At 53.1% G+C, this 17,397-nt stretch overlaps 1 protein-coding gene across 6 annotated transcripts in view; it reads left to right on the top strand.

The window, feature by feature from the left end:
- TLE2 (TLE family member 2, transcriptional corepressor) overlaps positions 1 to 17,397 on the top strand; it is a 36,424-nt gene that overhangs the window by 4,727 nt on the left and 14,300 nt on the right. For 4 of the 6 annotated variants that reach the window (XM_017847992.1, XM_017847991.1, XM_017847988.1 and 1 more), the window contains exons 5-12: positions 1,539 to 1,601; positions 6,375 to 6,449; positions 6,683 to 6,866; positions 8,918 to 8,937; positions 11,360 to 11,467; positions 13,489 to 13,533; positions 14,283 to 14,432; positions 16,887 to 17,025. In XM_017847992.1, the coding sequence (XP_017703481.1) occupies positions 1,539 to 1,601; positions 6,375 to 6,449; positions 6,683 to 6,866; positions 8,918 to 8,937; positions 11,360 to 11,467; positions 13,489 to 13,533; positions 14,283 to 14,432; positions 16,887 to 17,025 (784 nt within the window). The remainder of the gene's footprint in view (positions 1 to 1,538; positions 1,602 to 6,374; positions 6,450 to 6,682; positions 6,867 to 8,917; positions 8,938 to 11,359; positions 11,468 to 13,488; positions 13,534 to 14,282; positions 14,433 to 16,886; positions 17,026 to 17,397) is intronic. The other 2 variants (XM_017847993.1, XM_017847990.1) reach the window with 1 other exon arrangement.

Raw genomic sequence — 17,397 nt, 5'->3', positions numbered from 1 at the left:
GGCTAGTTTTTTGTATTTTTAAGTAGAGACAGGGTTTCACCGTATTCGCCAGGATGGTCTCGATCTCCTGACCTCGTGATCCGCCCGTCTCGGCCTCCCAAAGTGCTGGGATTACAGGCTTGAGCCACCGCGCCCGGCTAATTTTAATTTTAATTTAAAATTTTTAATTTAAATTTGAGACGGAGTTTCACTCTTGTTGCCCAGGCTGGAGTGCAATGGCCCAATCTTCACTCACTGCAACCTCCAACTCCTGGGTTCAAGCGATTCTCCTGCCTCAGCCTCCTTAGTAGCTAGGATTACAGGCGCCTGCCACCATGCCTGGCTAATTTTTTGTATTTTTAGTAAAGACGGGGGTTTCTCCATGTTGGCCAGGCTGGTCTCGAACTCCTGACCTCGGGTGATCCGCCTGCCTCGGACTCCCAAAGTGCTGAGATTACAGGCGTGAGCCACCACACCCGGCCAATAGACCCAAAGATTCTAAAATTGACTTCAGTGGTCCATGCTTCACCCTGAGATCCTGAGACTGGCCAGTGGTTTGTAAAGGGATGAAAGGGGTCCCAAGCTTCTGAGCTTCATGGGCTCTTAGATTCTATCAGAATATTAGAATCAATGAGCAGAGCCTTGTATTGGGACTTCCTGGTGTCTGGAAAGAAGGGGGTGGGCTGGGAGTGTGGGGTGCCTGGGGGTGCCCACCCTGGCATGCTTTCCTGCATGTGTGGGGGCTCTGTTGGTTCTGATATGGGTAGGAGGGGGCTTGTCTGCTGAAGCATGGCATGGTCGCATGGGTGCATGCAATAGATCCCCTTATGGGGGTGCAGGACACCCTGGGATCCCGGTTTCACCCTCCTGGTGGTAATAGGAGACACAGACTCCACCAGACACACAGCACACCTGTAACTCAGGCAGAGGCGAAGCCCGCGGCCATTGTATGCCGCCCCCTTCCCCACCCACGTGCCTTCTCCTCTGCTCAGCCTCTTTGAGGCACCTGGGCCCAGACCCTCTCCAGATGAAACCCTTCCCTTGAGTGTGGAGTGCTGAGATCTCCACCTGGAAGCAGCCTCAGCTGGTAGATCAGCCCTGGGAAGTGGAGGAGACCGAGAGGAGCCTTGCCTGGGAGAGATGTGGGCCCAGCCAGGGCTGGAATCTGGGACTCCGGGCGGAGGCCCCTTTCCTTTGTTTCAGCTGAGCCCAGCACCTCAGTGTCTGCGTCTGAGTTGGGTTCCTGAGCATCTGCCTCTTGCAAATCCCTAGCGGGTGTACGTCTGGCAGGTGGTGTATCTGTGACTCGTAGGACCTCAGCCCTGGTCTTCCCAGCTCCAGGCCACCCTGGGACTCGCTCAGCTGAGCACACAGCCTGGTGGGGCTCTGAATCCCGCCTGCCTCGGCCCATGCCATGCTGGCCTGAGTTCCCCTTGTGCATCTGCGGGCGCCACCTCCCCAACCCTTCAGCTTTGCAAGCACCTGGTCCGCCTGGGCGTCCAGAGCTGGGTTGCGAATCTCTACCCCTCTCCAAGCTTCCTCTTGTTGCTTCCTGCCAGGCGGAGATTGTGAAGCGTCTGAGCGGTATCTGCGCTCAGATTATCCCCTTCCTGACCCAGGAGGTGAGTGAGCCTGGGGGTGGCGGGGAGGAGGGGAAGGGAGGGGCTAGGTCTGGGCCAGGACGCCCCAGGCACTGATTCTGCTGGGTAGCCTGCAGCACGGATAGAGACTGTTTTTTCTCACTGCAGTAGTCCAGCAGCCTGGAGGCCAGGCATCCAGCTGGGGCAGGGGCTGCAGGGATGGAGGGAGGTGTTGGCTGAGGGTGAGGACTGGGGTCTTTTTTCCACCGTGATGGGAAGCAAGGTGTGGAGCTGACTCCCTCAAGCCCTGCAAGTGGGCTGCCTGGGTCTGAATCCTGGCTGTGTGGCCTCAGGCAGGACACATGTCTCTCTGTTTTTGCAGTAGCGTAGGTGTGAGGGTGAGATGAGCTCATACACCCAGGGGCCTGAAGACGATGGGTCCGCTTACTCAGCACCCGATGAAAGTTACCCCTGCCGTCGTGCTAGGAGAAATCACAGAGGAACAAACCCTGGGTGATCCACTCCTAGGAGGTCCTAGGGTTGTCAGGTTCACTGAGACAGAAAGCAGATTGGGGGGTGCCAGGGGGTGGGGAGGGGACCGGGAGTGAGTGTTTCATGGGGACAGAAATTCAGTTTGGGAAGATGGGAAAATTCTGGAGATGGTGCTGGTGACGGCTGCACGACCGTGTGTGTGCTTTACACTGCTGAGCTGTGCACTTACAAATGGTTAAAATGGCCTGTAATCTGGCCGGGCGCCGTGGCTCACGCCTGTAATCCTAAGATTTTGGGAGGCTGAGGCAGGTGGATCACCAGAGGTCGGGAGTTTGAGACCAGCCTGTCCAACATGGTGAAACCCTGTCTCTGCTAAAACTTAAAAAAAAAAAAAAAAATTAGCTGGGCATGGTGGTGTGTGCCTATAGTCCCAGCTACTCGGGATGCTGAGGCAGGAGAATAGAATTGCTTGAACTCGGGAGGCGGAGGTTGCAGTGAGTAGAGATTGTGCCACTGCACTCTAGTCTGGGTGACAGAGTTGGACTCCGTCTCAAAAATAAAAGATAAAATAGTACAAATGAGAGGGTGGTTATATATAAACTAGGCGTATGCAAGTAAAAACAAAGTGGAGGCACAATTTTGTTATTAGACAAGCAAAAATTCAAAAAGAGACAGAAAGACACTTTATGATGCTAAATGACATGATCTAAACAAGACAACCATCACTCATATTTGTGTGCCTAATAACACAGCAACAACCTTTAAAAAGCAGAAAGTAAAAGGAATAAAAAGAGAAATAAGCAAAAACTCTAATAATTGGAAGTTTAATACCCTTTCTCAGAAAAGAATAGACCTAGTTAGACAAAAAAAAAAAAAAANCCACCTTGCCCGGCTAGTTTTTTGTATTTTTTAGTAGAGACGGGGTTTCGCCGTGTTAGCTAGGTTGGTCTCGATCTCCTGACCTCGCGATCCACCTGTATCAGCCTCCCAAAGTGCTGGGATTACAGGCTTGAGCCACCGCGCCCGGCCTAGTTTTTGCATTTTTGTAGAGGGGGGGATTTCACCATGTTGGCCAGGCTGGTCTTGAACTCCTGACCTCAGGTGATCCATCCTCCTCGGCCTCCCAAAGTGCTAGGATTACAGGTGTGAGCCACCACGCCTGGCCTAAAAAAAATTTTTTTTTTTTTACAAAAATTAGCCGGGCGTGGTGGCAGGTGCCTGTAATCCCAGCTATTCGAGAGGCTGAGGCAGGAGAATTGCTTGAACCTGGGAGGCGGAGGTTAGCGTGAGCTGAGATCACACCACTGCATTCCAGTCCGGGCGACAGAGCAAGACTCTGGCTCAAATAAGAGAGTGTGTGTGTGTGTGTGTGTGTGTGTGTGTGTGTGTGTGTGTGTATGTATGTAGTAATAGAGAGGGGGTCTCACCATGTTGCCCAGGCTGGTCTCCAACTCTTGGACTCACGTAATCCTCCCACTCTGGAGTCCTAAAGTACTGGGATTACAAGCATGAGCCACTGCACCTGGCCTGGAATCTATTAAATTAATTTTATATTTAAATTTATATTTAGGCACGGTGGCTCAAACCTGAAATACCAGCACTTTGGGAGGCTGAGGGGGGCAAATGACTTGAGATCAGGGGTTCAAGACCAGCCTGGTCAACATGGCAAAACCCCATCTCTACTAAAAGTATGAAAATTAGTCAGGCGTGGTGGTGGGTGCTTGTAATCTCAGCTACTTGGGAGGCTGAGGCAGGAGAATTGCCTGAACCTGGGAGGCGGAGGCTGCAGTGAGCCAAGATCATGCCACTGCACTCCAGCCTGGGCAAGAGTGAGACTATGTCTCAAAAAAGTAAAAATAAAAATAAGCCTATTAAATTTATTTTATATTTAAATTTATATTCACTTCAATTTAATAAAATTAAGCATTCTATTCATCAGTTGCACCAGCCACATGTCAAATGCCCGGTGACCACACACATGTCCAATGGCTTCTGTGTGGAACAGCAAAGATACAACATTTTATTTATTTATTTATTATTTTTTGAGACTGAGTCTCACTCTGTTGCCCAGGTTGGAGTGCATGGCACAATCTTGGTTCACTGCAACCTCTGGCTCCCAGGTTCAAGCAATTCTCCTGCCTCAGCCTCCCAAGTAGCTGGGATTACAGGCACGCGTAACCACGCCTGACTAATTTTTGTATTTTTAGTAGAGATGGGGTTTCACCATGTGGGTCAGGTTGGTCTCGAACTCCTGATCTCGTGATCCGCCCACCTCAGCCTCCCAAAGTGCTGGGATTACAGGCGTAAGCCACCGCCGCCCGGCCGCCTTTTTTTTTTTTTTTTTTTGAGACTGAGTCTCACTCTCGCTCAGGCTGGAGTGCAGTGGCGCAATCTTAGCTCACTGCAAGCTCTGCCTCCTGGGTTCAAGTGATTCTCCTGCATCAGCCTCACGAGTAGCTGGGATTATAGGCAGCCGCCACCATGTCTGGCTAATTTTTTTGTATTTTTAGTAGAGATGGGGTTTCACCACGTTGGCCAGGCTAGTCTTGAACTCCTGACCTCCAGGTGATCCACCTGCCTTGGTCTCCCAAAGTGCTGGGATTACAGGTGTGAGCTGCCGCGACGACCGGCCCAGATAGAACATATTCTTGTGGCAGAGTCCCGCAGCTCTGAAAGCTGAACGCGCTGCCGCCACCCACCACATCATGGAAGAAGCTTAAAATGTTATGCTGAGAGAGGCCAGACACCAAAGAGAATGCAGGGAATGAGCCCACAATGTAGTTCAAAACGGACAAATCCAAGCAGGTTTAGGAAGGCAATCGTAGGAGGCAGAATTACAGAGAAAAACAAAGAAATTATTGTCATGAAAGTGGAGAAGGGAGGGTGTTTTGATGGCAGGGAGTGTAGGGGCCCCCTGGAGTCTGGTACTTTCTATTCCTTAACCTAGGAGAGTCCATGGTACTGATTTATCACATTGGTTTTTTTTTTTAAAACCACCAGAAGACGTGTGTGGTTGTCACAACTGGGGGGTGCCCCTGGCGTTGGAGTGGGTGGAGGCCAAGGGTGCTGCTCAGCCCCCTGCAGTGTCCGGAACGGCCCTGCCCCAGAGAATGATCCAGCCCCAAATGTCTTCAATGCCCTGAAGGAGAGACTATGATTTGTATTTTTTTTTTTTTTATTTTTGAGATAGAGTCTCGCTCTGTCACCAGGCCGGAGTGCAGTGAGACAGTCTTGGCTCACTGCAACTTCCACATCCTGGGTTCAAGCAATTCTCCTGCCTCAGCCTCCCAAGCAACTGGGACTACAGACACCCACCACCATACCAGGCTAATTTTGTATTTTAGTAGAGACAGGGTTTCACCATGTTCGCCAGGATGGTCTCGATCTCCTGACCTCGTGATCCGCCCGTCTCGGCCTCCCAAAGTGCTGGGATTACAGGCTTGAGCCACCGCGCCCGGCCTGATTTGTATTTTTTTTAATTTTATTTTTGAGATAGAGTCTCGCTCTGTCACCAGGCCGGAGTGCAGTGAGACAGTCTTGGCTCACTGCAACTTCCACATCCTGGGTTCAAGCAATTCTCCTGCCTCAGCCTCCCGAGCAACTGGGATTACAGGCATACACCACCATGCCAGGCTAATTTTTGTATTTTTAGTAGAGACAGGGTTTCACCATGTTGGCCAGGCTGGTCTCCAACTCCTGGCCTCAGGTGATCCGCCCACCTTGGCCTCCCACAGTGCTGGGATTCCAGGCGTGAACCGCCGCGCCCAGCCTCATTTGTAATAATTCTAACTGCAGTTAGGTTTCATTTCTTTCTCCATGTGCTTATTTCAAAATTCCAAAAGGAAAGGGAGAGAGTGAGAGGGAAAAAGATAAAAGAGAAATGGGGGCCGGGCGCGGTGGCTCAAGCCTGTAATCCCAGCATTTTGGGAGGCCGAGATGGGCGGATCGAAAGGTCAGGAGATCGAGATCATCCTGGCTAATACGGTGAAACCCCGTCTCTATTAAAGAACACAAAAAACTAGCCGGGCGACGAGGCGGGCGCCTGTAGTCCCAGCTACTCGGGAGGCTGAGGCAGGAGAATGGCGTAAACCTCGGAGGCGGAGCTTGCAGTGAGCTGAGATCCGGCCACCGCACTCCAGCCTGGGCGACAGAGCCAGACTCCGTCTCAAAAAAATAAAAAAATAAAAAAAAAAAAGAGAAATGGGAAGTACTGGGGCAAAGATGAGAGGGTGGCGGGGAGAGGTCAGGCCCCCAAGGGCACCGCTAGCGCTAGCGTGAGCAGGGGCTCAGTGTACCCTCTACCTGGTCCCTTCCACCCGCCAGCATCAGCAGCAGGTGCTCCAGGCCATAGAGCGTGCCAAGCAGGTCACCGTGGGGGAACTGAACAGCCTCATCGGGGTGAGTCTCTCCAGCCCCTGCCCTGCCATGGGGAGACACCCACTCCCAGGTGCCTGGCACCCGCCCAGGACGTGTTAAAGCTGGGGGTGGTGTGTGGGCTTTGGCTCCAGCAGTCCTGAGAATCCCAGGGGCACACTCTGTGCTTGGCTCCCGTCCCCTGTGTCTACCTCTTGGCCTGGGGACTGCTGGGCTCCCGCTGCCCCCCGCCCCGGCCCATCCTGCCTCCTTTCTAGCAGCAGCAGCTCCAGCCGCTGTCCCACCACGCACCCCCTGTGCCCCTCACCCCCCGCCCAGCCGGGCTGGTGGGTGGCAGTGCTACGGGGCTGCTCGCCCTGTCCGGAGCCCTGGCTGCCCAAGCTCAGCTGGCTGCGGCTGTCAAGGAGGACCGTGCGGGCGTGGAGGCCGAGGGGTCCAGAGGTGAGTGGGCAGCGTGAGGTGGCATTGGCTGGGGGGATGGGGCTGGGGAGGAGGACTGGAAGGCCAGGGCAGCAAAAGACATCAGCGTGAGGGGATGCGGTGGCTCACACCTGTAATCCCAACACTTTGGGAGGCTGAGGCGAGAGGATCACTTGAGCCCAGGAGTTCATGACCAGCCTGGGCAACAGAGCGAGACCCCATCTCTAAAAATATTTTTAAAAATTAGCTGGGTGTGGTGGTGCACACTTGTAACCCCAGCTACTCAGGAGGCTGAGCTGGGAGGATCACTTGAGGCCAGGAGTTAGAGGCCAGCCTGAGCAACATAGCGAGATGCCATCTCCATGAAAAATTTAAAAATTAGGCCAGGCACGGTGGCTCAAGCCTGTAATCCCAGCACTTTGGGAGGCCGAGATGGGCGGATCACGAGGTCAGGAGATCGAGACCATCCTGGCTAACATGGTGAAACCCTGTCTCTACTAAAAATACAAAAAAAAAAAAAACTAGCCGGGCGTGGTGGCGGGCGCCTGTAGTCCCAGCTACTCGGAGGCTGAGGCGGGAGAATGGCGTGAACCCGGGAGGCGGAGCTTGCAGTGAGCCGAGATCGCGCCACTGCACTCCAGCCTGGGCGACACAGCGAGACTCCATCTCAAAAAATAAATAAATAAAATAAATAAATAAAAATTAGCCAAGCATAGGCTGGGCATGGTGGCTTATGCCTGTAATCCCAGCACTTTGAGAGGCCAAGGTGGCTGGATCACCTGAGGCCAGGAGTTCGAGAGCAGCCTGGCCAACATGGGGAAACCCCCATCTCTACTAAAAATACAAAAAAAATTAGGCGAGAGTGGTGGTGGGTGCCTGTAATCCCAGCTCCTCGGGAGGCTGAGGCAGGAGAATCACTTGAACCTGGGAGGCGGAGGTTGCAGTGAGCCAAGATTATGCCATTGCACTCCAGCCTGGGTGACAGAGTGAGACTCTGTCTCAAAAAATTAAAAAATAAAAATAAGTAACCAGGCACGGTGGTTCACGCCTGTAATCCCAGCACTCTGGGAGGCCAAGGTGGGTGGATCACCTGAAGTCAGGAGTTTGAGACCAGCCTGGTCAACGTGGTGAAACCTCATCTCTACTAAAAATACAAAAATTAGCTGGGCGTGGTTGTGGGTGCCTGTAATCTTAGCTACTCAGGCTGAGGCAAGAGAATTGCTTAAACCTGGGAGGCAGAGGTTGCAGTGAGCCGAGTTCAGCCTAGGCAACTGAGCGAGACTCCATCTCATTTATAAGTAAATAAATGCCAAGCATGATGGCATGCACCTGGATGGAGTCCCAGCTACTCGAGAGACTGAGATAGGACAATTACTTGAGCCCGGGAGGTCGAGGCTGCAGTGAACTGTGACTGAGCCACTGCACTCCAGCCTGGGCAACAGAGCAAGACCCCATCTTTTGAAGTGTGAGGGGATGGGCTAGGCGTGGTGGCTCTCGCCTGTAATCCCAACATTTTGGGAGGCCAAGACGGGCGGATCACGAGCTCAGGAGATCGAGACCATCCTGGCTAACACGGTGAAACCCCATCTCTAATAAAAAATACAATAGCCAGGCGAGGTGGTGGGCGCCTGTAGTCCGAGCTACCAGGAGGCTGAGGCAGGAGAATGGCGTGAACCCAGGAGGCGGAGCTTGCAGTGAACTGAGATCAGGCCACTGCACTCCAGCCTGGGTGACAGAGCAAGACTGTCTACAGATAGATAGATAAATAAATAAATAAATAAATAAATAAATAAATAAGTGTGAGGGGATGAATGAGAGTGGCTGCAAGGCCTTAGGGTTCACCATTACCCCTGGTGTGCTGTGTGCCTTGGGGCAAGTCACTGCCCCTCTCTGGGCATTGATCTGAATGCAGGGGAGGGGTAGTCCACCACTTGCAAGGGTGTTGGAAGGATAGGGTGACTCTGGGTGGGGTGGTGGGGGCGGGGGCTTTATAAACTGTGGAGGGCGGTACCCTCTGGATACAAACACCTCATTCTTTCTCCTTTCTCTTGATCTCATTTCCAATCTGCCAGTGGAGAGAGCCCCGAGCAGGGTAAGTGAGTGTCGCCCTGGGACTCTCTTTATATTCTTGGGAGGGCGACGCTGGTTCTGAGCCGATGGGGGCCTCAGAATGAGACCTAGGCTGAGCGTGGTGGCTCACGCCTGTGATCCCAGCACATTGGTAGGCAGAGGTAGGAGAATCATTTGAGGCCAGGAGTTTGAGACCAGCCTGAGCAACATGGCAAAATCCCGTCTCTACAGAAAAATACAAAATGTTAGCTGGGTGTGGTGGTCCATGCCTGTTGTGTCAGCTACTTGGGAGGCTGAGGTGGGAGGTTCGCTTGAGCCCAGAAGGCCAAGGCGGCAGGGAGCTGTGATTGCACCACTGCATTCCAGCCTGGGTGACAGAGGAAGACCCTGTCTCAATAAAAAGAAAAAAATAAAAAGCCAGATGTAGGCGCTGATGTCTGTAATCCCAGCACTTTGGGAGGCCAAGGTGGGCAGATTGCTTGCGGCCAGGAGTTCAAAACCAGCCTGGCCAACATGGCGAAACCCTGTCTCTACTAAAAAATCAAAAATTAGCCGAATGTGGTGGCAGGTGCCTGTAATCCCAGTTATTCAGGAGGCCAAGGCAGGAGAATCACTTGAACCTGGGAGACAGAGGTTGCAGTGAGCCGAGATTGCACCACCGCACTGCAGCCTGGGCGACAGTGTGAGACTGTCTCAAAGAACAAACAACAGCGGCCGGGCGCGGTGGCTCAAGCCTGTAACACTTTGGGAGGGGGACGGGCGGATCATGAGGTCAGGACGATTCGAGGACCATCCAGCGCTAACCGGTGAACCCCGTGCTCTACTAAAAAATGCCCAACAAAAAAAAAAAAAAAAAAAACAGCCTTGGCGACCGGTGGCGGGCGCCTGCTAGTCCCAGCTACTCAGGGAGCGCCTGAGGCAGGAGAATGGGCGCGAAACCCGCGGAGGCAGAGCTTGCAGTGAGCCTGAGATCCGGCCACTGCACTCCAGGGGGCCTGGGGGGCCGACCAGAGCGAGACTCGTCTCAAAAAAAAAAAAAAAAAACAAAAAAAACAGCAACAACAAAAAGATCCACAGCCCAGTTTCCTGAAGCCTTTCTGCGTGGGAGATGCCCACAAGGCTGTATTGTTTAAAATTTTCAATCATGGCCGGGCGTGGTGGCTCACACCCATAATCCCAGCACTTTGGGAAGCCAAGGTGGGTGGATCACTTGAGGTCAGGAGTTCGAGACCAGCCTGGCCAATATGGTGAAACCCCGTCTCTACTAAAAATACAAAATTAGCTGGGCATGGTGGCTGGTGCCTGTAATCCCAGCTCCTGGGGAGGCTGAGGCAGGAGGATCACTTGAAACTGGGAGGCAGAGGTTGCAGTGAGTCGAGATTATGCCACTACACTCCAGCCTGGGCGACAGAGTGAGAGTCCATCTCAAAAAAAAAAAATTCGACTTAGAGCTTTTTTTAGGTAATTAAATAAATGAATGCAAGACCTCGGACCCTTCTTCCCATCCTCACTTCCGTTCGTGTAGCCATCATCCGTTCGGCAATATCTGTGGGTGCTCCCCAACAGAAATGTCACGCGAGCTGTGTCTGTTAAGTTTTTCAAAAAATAGTTTAATTTTACTTTTGAATTGGAGTCTCGCCCTGTTCCCCAGGCTGCAGTGCAGTGGTGCAATCTCGGCTCACTGCATGCTCCACCTCCTGGGTTCAAGAGATTCTCCTGCCTCAGCTTCCCAAGTAGCTGGGACTACAGGTGCCCACCACCATGCCTGACTAATTTTTTTTTTTTGTATTTTTAGTAGAGATGGGGTTTCACTGTGTTAGCCAGGATGGTCTCGATCTCCTGACCTCCTGATCCGCCCACCTTGGCCTCCCAAAGTGCTGGAATTAGAGGCGTGAGCCACCGCGCCCGGCCAAAATGGTATAATTTTGAAATAATTATAGATGTCAGAGAGGTCTCAGAAGAAGTAAGGTGCTGCTTGCGGTGGCTCATGCCTGTAATCCCAACACTTTGGAAGGCTGAGGCAGGTAGATCACCTGAGGTCAGGAGTTCGAGACAGGCCTGGCCAACATGGCGAAATCCTGTCTCTACTAAAAATACAAAAATTAGCTGGGTATGGAGGTGCGTGCCTGTAATCCCAGCTACTGGGGAGGCTGAGGCAGGAGAATCTCTTGAACCCGGGAGGCAGAGCTTGCAGTGAGCCAAGATGGCTCCACTGTACTCCAGCCTGGGCAACAGAGCAAGACTCTGTCAAAAACAAAACAAAAGAGAAAATAAAATAAAAGTTTAGCACTGAGTCAGCCCTTGGAAGCTCCCATTTCCCAGATGGGAAGCTTGCGCTCCAGACCCTAATAACGGTGGGGACCCTCAGTCTCGGCTGGATCACAATGCAATCTAGGAGCCCAGGGCCCTGACCCTTTCTCCCCCTGGCCCTTGTCTCTCCGCAGAGTGCGTCCCCCTCGCCTCCTGAGAGTCTCGTGGAGGAGGAGCGACCGAGTGGCCCTGGTGGTGGTGGGAAGCAGAGAGCAGATGAGAAGGAGCTGTCAGGACCTTATGTGAGTGGGGGCAGGTGCAGGACTGGGGTGGGGATGCCCTCAGAGCCTTCCAGAGCCCAGCTCTGGCCATGATTCTCTCACTCCAGAGCCTTCCATAGCTCCCTGCTACTCAGAGTACTGACCAATCGGGAGAGCCTGTGATGCAAGGCTTAACTCCAGTTGCTTGAAGTCTCTGTGACCTCTGGCTCATACAGCCATTTTCCCATCCTCTAACTTTTGCTCCAGCTGTTTGCTTTCCCGAGAACACACATGTTTTAGAAACCTGTTTTTCCATCAAGATACAAGGTACCACCTCCTACAGGAAGCCTTCCCTGATCACCTCCTAGAGGCTGGGACCTCCTCTTATTGCCAGACAACTGCACACTTGTAGTTTCAAACTCTAGCGTCCCAGGGGCCAGGCTGAATGTGGGGAATGGGGCTGTGGCCAGCTGGGGAGCCCTTCTCCCACCTACGGGGGCAGCTGCAACTTGGTCCTCGGAGACTGGCAGGCTCAGTGGGGGCCAATATTGCGGTTTTTTTTTTTTTTTTTTTTTTTGAGGCGGAGTGTCGCTCTGTCGCCCAGGCTGGAGTGCAGTGGCCGGATCTCGGCTCACTGCAAACTCCGCCTCCCGGGTTTACGCCATTCTCCTGCCTCAGCCTCCCAAGTAGCTGGGACTACAGGCGCCCGCCGCCTCGTCCGGCTAGTTTTTTGTATTTTTTTAGTAGAGACGGGGTTTCACTGTGTTAGCCAGGATGGTTTCGATCTCCTGACCTCGTGATCTGCCCGTCTCGGCCTCCCAAAGTGCTGGGATTACAGGCTTGAGCCACCACTCCCGGCCCAATATTGCGGTTTCTCAGAGAAGCCTTAAATCTGTCTTTTTACCTAATAGCTTTTTTTGGGGGGGCAATGAATTTTATTTATTTATTTATTGAGGCAGAGTCTTGTTCTCTTGCCCAGTCTAGAGTGCAGTGGCGCGATCTCAGCTCACTGCAGCCTCTGCCTCCTGGGTTCAAGCGATTCTCCTGCCTCAGCCTACCCAGTAGCTGGGATTACAGGAGCCCACCACCATACCCGGCTAATTTTTGTATTCTTAATAGAGATTGGGTTTCACCATGTTGGCCAGGCTGGTCTCAAACTCCTGACCTCAGGTGATCCACCCGCCTTGGTCTCCCAAAGTGCTGGATTACAGGCGTGAGCCATCGCACCTGGACACAACAAATTTTCATTTAAAGAAAACTGCGCATAGGAAGGGAGTCTAGGAGAACCCACCCACTGGGCGGATTTTGTCTTCCAGGCTGCAACCTTTTTTCTTCCTTTGGTTTCCAGCCCAACCAGAGGTTGCCCTGCAGTCCAGCATGTCTGTGGGTGTCCCATCCCACCCCGCTCCCTGCCATGGTACCCAGGATAGTGTTGTCTGCATCAGTGAATAGAATTGGAGCTTGGTCTTTCTTCCAAAGCAATGGGGAGCCATAGAGGGTTGCAGAGCAGAGGTGGGGATAGGTCTTAGGAAAATCTGTCTGGGGCCAGCTTGGAGGGTTGCCTGGAGGGGGCAAGGCTGGAGGCTAGGAGCCCTAGGAAGGGATTAGGAGGGGATGAGGTCTGTCCTAGGGCTGTAGTGGGTGGAAATGGCCAGAGAGATGAGTGAGACAGACATGCCTGAGAGACTGCTTGACTTTGTTAGCAAGATGGAGGAAGGAGGTAAGGGCGATTCCTGGTCTCTGGCTCTCCCCTTACCATACAGGGGGTAAACTGAGGTCTGAGAGGACCAGGAGTCACACAGGACACTCATGTAGTCCACATCCTTCAAAGTCCTCTCCACAAGGTGCCCCACAAGGTGCCCACCTGCCCCGCCGACCCCGTCCTTCCCAGATGCGGGCACATTGGCCTTCCCTTCTGCTCTGAGCAAACGGATGCAGTGGTCTGAGAATCCCAGTCATGCCTTGGGGCTGGCTGGGCTCATGCCTCCAACTCCTGGGGAGTGGATGGGGGCGTGGAGGCAGGGGCGTGTCCTCCATGAGCTCTCTCACCCATCTCCCACCAGGAAAGTGACGAAGACAAGAGTGACTACAATCTGGTGGTGGATGAGGTGAGTCCAGGGGTGCACTACTCTGGGCACAGAGCAAGGGGTGGGTTTTCTGGGATGGGAGGACCCAGAGGTAGTGGGGGTCCCGGTTCCCTCCTCTGTGGGACAGCTGGGATGGGGCCAGGAAGAGTCGGGGGCTCTGAGACACCTTTGGCTCACCTCCTCTCCATTGCACGGGGAGTGACTTCAAGCCCGGGCTCACTGAGTGATTTGTGGGCAGTGACATCCCCACTTCCCTGGCCTCACTTTTCCCCATCTGTTCAATGGGAAAATAAAACCAAGGCCTTATGTAGTCCTTGCTACGGGTGCTTATGGAGTAGAGCCTATCATTAAACCCATTTTACAGGCTGGGCATGGTGGCTCACACCGGTAATCCCAGCACTTTGGGAGACTGAGGCGGATGGATCACTTGAGGTCAGGAGTTTGAGACCAGCCTGACCAACATGGTGAAACCCTGTCTCTACTAAAAATACGAAAAAATTAGCTGGATGTGCTTGCTTGAACCCAGGAGGCGGAGGTTGCAGGAAGCCACTGTACTCCAGCCTGGGTGACAGAGCGAGACTCCAAAAAAAAAGAAAAAAAAAAAGACATTTTACAGATGAGTAAACTGAGGCAGCAGGAGGTTTCATAATCTTCCCATGGTGGGTCATGGGTACCCATTCTAGAGATTGGGATGGGAGTCGGGAGGAGGATAGAGAGGGACTCTTTCCATCTCATTTCAACTCGGCTCAGTGTTACCTTCTCGAACCCAGGACCAACCCTCAGAGCCCCCCAGCCCGGCTACCACCCCTTGCGGAAAGGTACCCATCTGTGTTCCTGCCCGTCGGGACCTGGTGGACAGTCCAGCCTCCTTGGCCTCTAGCCTTGGCTCACCGCTCCCTAGAGCCAAGGAGCTCATCCTGGTAAGGAGGAGAGGAGGGCCTTGAAACTCCCTTTATTCATCCTGGGGGCCTGGAAACAGACACTACCCCATGACACAGAGGGCAATGATGAGAAATCAGCCCGGCTTGCATTGTCCACCCTCTCCTTGTGCTTTTTTTTTTAACCTCCCACTGGGACTGACTTTGCTGAACCTCAGTAAATATTAAAAGGCAACTTTGTAAAGAAGCTTTGTAGATAAATTTTAAAAGGCAATTCACCACCTTACATGGAAAGCAGGTCTCTCTCTTGCAATCAATAGGAAATCCCATGGAAATAAACACAGTGAAAGCCCAGCCAGCTAAGCTGGACCCAGGCCTGCATGTGTTGAGCCCTTCCAGAGGCGCTTAGAGACACACTGGCCCCAAGCTGAGATGTTGTCCCCGGAAGGAAAGATAATTAATATAGGAACAACTTTCCGGTTGGACCTCCTGGAGTTTAATGCCAGGCATGTAAGCCATCTAAAAGCACCCCCAGGGCATTCGAAATTCAGCTCCTTTTGTGGCTCCCCTCACCCCAAATCTCCAGACCCCTCCCCTGCACTTACCAAGGGAGAGTATGTCGGTTTCTAGGCCTCCCCGCCCGGTTTTAAGGCCTCCCCTCCTGGCAGGTTACCATGGCAACCGCCAGAGGTTGGGGCTCCCATTCTATCTTAGGTGCCCTCCTCCCACTGCGGGAAAAACCTTACGAGGGGGTAGGGCAGCTCCGTTGTATTGGAGAAGCCCTCAGGGGTCCTCCCTGACCCCGCAGTTGTCCCACCCACTCTCTCGCGGGTGCGGGTGCTGTGCGGCTGTCAGCGTGTGTGCGATGGTGTCATGGGAAGCCGAGACAGACGCGAGACAAGGATGCGAAGTTTCTTGGGAGGCAGGGGAGGCAGTGACATGAAGCCGAGATAACAGAGCCTGCCCCTAGATGGAGGCCCAGCTTTTCCTCAGAGCTCCCTTTGGGGAAGGACAGCTCGGTGACACCTCCCTCTCCGTGGGGGCACAAGGAGGATTGCACTGTGTGCTAGGCGTTCTTCCTTCACCTGGGAATATGCCGCTGTGGGGTCTGCCTCTCCACGAGCCCATCCTGGAGTTTCTAATTCCTTGTCGTTCAAGAATCTCAACAGTGGCTGGGGGCTGTGGCTCATGCCTGTCATCCCAGGGCTTTGGGAGGCCAAGGCAGGATGATCACTCGAGCAGGAGTTGGAGACCAGCCTGGGCAACATAGTGAGACCTTGTCTCTACAAAAAAATTTAAAAAGTTAGCTGGGCATGGAGACGTGTGCCTGTAGTGCCAGCTACTTGGGAGGCTGAGTCAGGAGGATCACTTAAGTGTGGGAGATTGAGGCTGCAGTGAGCTACGAGCGTGCCTTTTTTTGTTTGTTTGTTTTATGTTTTTTGTTTTGGAGATGGGGTCTCACTCTGTCACCCAGTCTGGAGTGCAGTGGCACAGTCTCGGCTCACTGCAACCACTGCCTCCTGGGTTCAAGAGATTCTCCTGTCTCAGCCTTCCGGGTAGTGGATAGCTAGGACTACAGGCATGTGCCACCACGCCTGGCTAATTTTTTGTATTTTTAGTAGAACAAGGTTTCACAGTGTTAGCCACGATGGTCTAGATCTCCTGATCTCAGGTGATCCGCCCGCCCTGGCCTCCCAATGTGCTGGAATCACAGGCATGAGCCACAGCCTCTATCTGATCATGTTACTTTTGAGAGCAAGACCCTGTGTTAAAATAAAATAAAATAAAAATTGCAAATCTTGACAGCCTATAACTTTGTAACTTTGTTGCCTTTTTTTTTTTTTTTTTTTTTTTGGTGGAATTTTGCTCTTGTTGCTCAGGCTAGAGTGCAATGGCCTGATCTCCACTCACTGCAACATCTGCCTCCCGGGTTCAGGCAAGTCTCCTGCCTCAGCCTCCCGAGTAGCTGGAATTACAGGCACGTGCCACCATGTCCAGCTAATTTTGTATTTTTAGTAGACAGGGTTTCACCATGTTGACCAGGGGTGTCTCAAACTCCTGACCTCAAGTGATCCACCTGCCTCGGCCTCCCAAAGTGCTGAGATTACAGGCGTGAGCCACCATACCCGGCTAAGACAGAGTCGTGATCTGCTGCTCAGGCTGCAGTGCAATGGTGCGATCTCAGCTCACTGCAACCTCCACCTCCTGGGTTCAAGCAATTCTCCTGCCTCAGCCTCCTGAGTAGCTGGGATCACAGGCACGCGCCACCACGCCCAGCTAATCTTTTTTTGTATTTTTAGTAGAGATGTGGTTTTACCATGTTGGCCGGGCTGGTCTCTAACTCCTGACCTCAGGTGATCCGCCCACCTGGGCCTCCCAAAGTGTTGGGATTACAGGCGTGAGACACTGCGACTGGCCCCCACAGTTTCTGATCAGATCATTAGGCCACAAGACACCAGGTGCCTGGTGGCGTTCAGTCCTGCCCTTTCTCTGCAGAATGACCTTCCCCCCAGCACTCCTGCCTCCAAGTCCTGCGATTCCTCCCCGCCCCAGGATGCGTCCACCCCTGGGCCCAGCTCGGCCAGTCACCTCTGCCAGCTCGCTGCCAAGCCAGCACCTTCCACGGACAGCATCGGTGAGCACCTTGCCTGTTGGTGCCTGTCCAGAGCAGGCCTCATCTCCGGGGAGATCTAGGAAAAGGGGCTGGAGAGGCAGAAGGCTGGGATTCCAGGCTTGGCGTTCATTGCCTTAGTCCTTTTTGTGACTTCAAGTTAGACTCTGCCTCCCTCTGGGCAGTTCCTCATTGTCTCAGCTCGGCGGGTAGGGAAACTGAGGCCTGGAGCGTGGAAGTGGCTTAGTCGTGGGTTTCAGCCTAGTGCACTGGAGAGACTATCTTCGGGGCCAGACGGGCTTGGGTTTCAGACCAGGCTTGGACATTCACCAGCTGTGTGACCTTGGGCAAGTGACCCAACCTCTCTGAGCCTCAGTTTCCCCATCAGTAATCTGG

This window comes from Rhinopithecus bieti, unplaced genomic scaffold (assembly GCF_001698545.2).
Source record: "Rhinopithecus bieti isolate Rb0 unplaced genomic scaffold, ASM169854v2 scaffold_30687, whole genome shotgun sequence".
In the NCBI taxonomy this organism is placed as follows: Eukaryota; Metazoa; Chordata; class Mammalia; order Primates; family Cercopithecidae; genus Rhinopithecus; species Rhinopithecus bieti.
The sequence above is the reverse complement of the archived record's forward strand: the minus strand, read 5'-3'. Positions and strand labels throughout refer to the sequence as shown.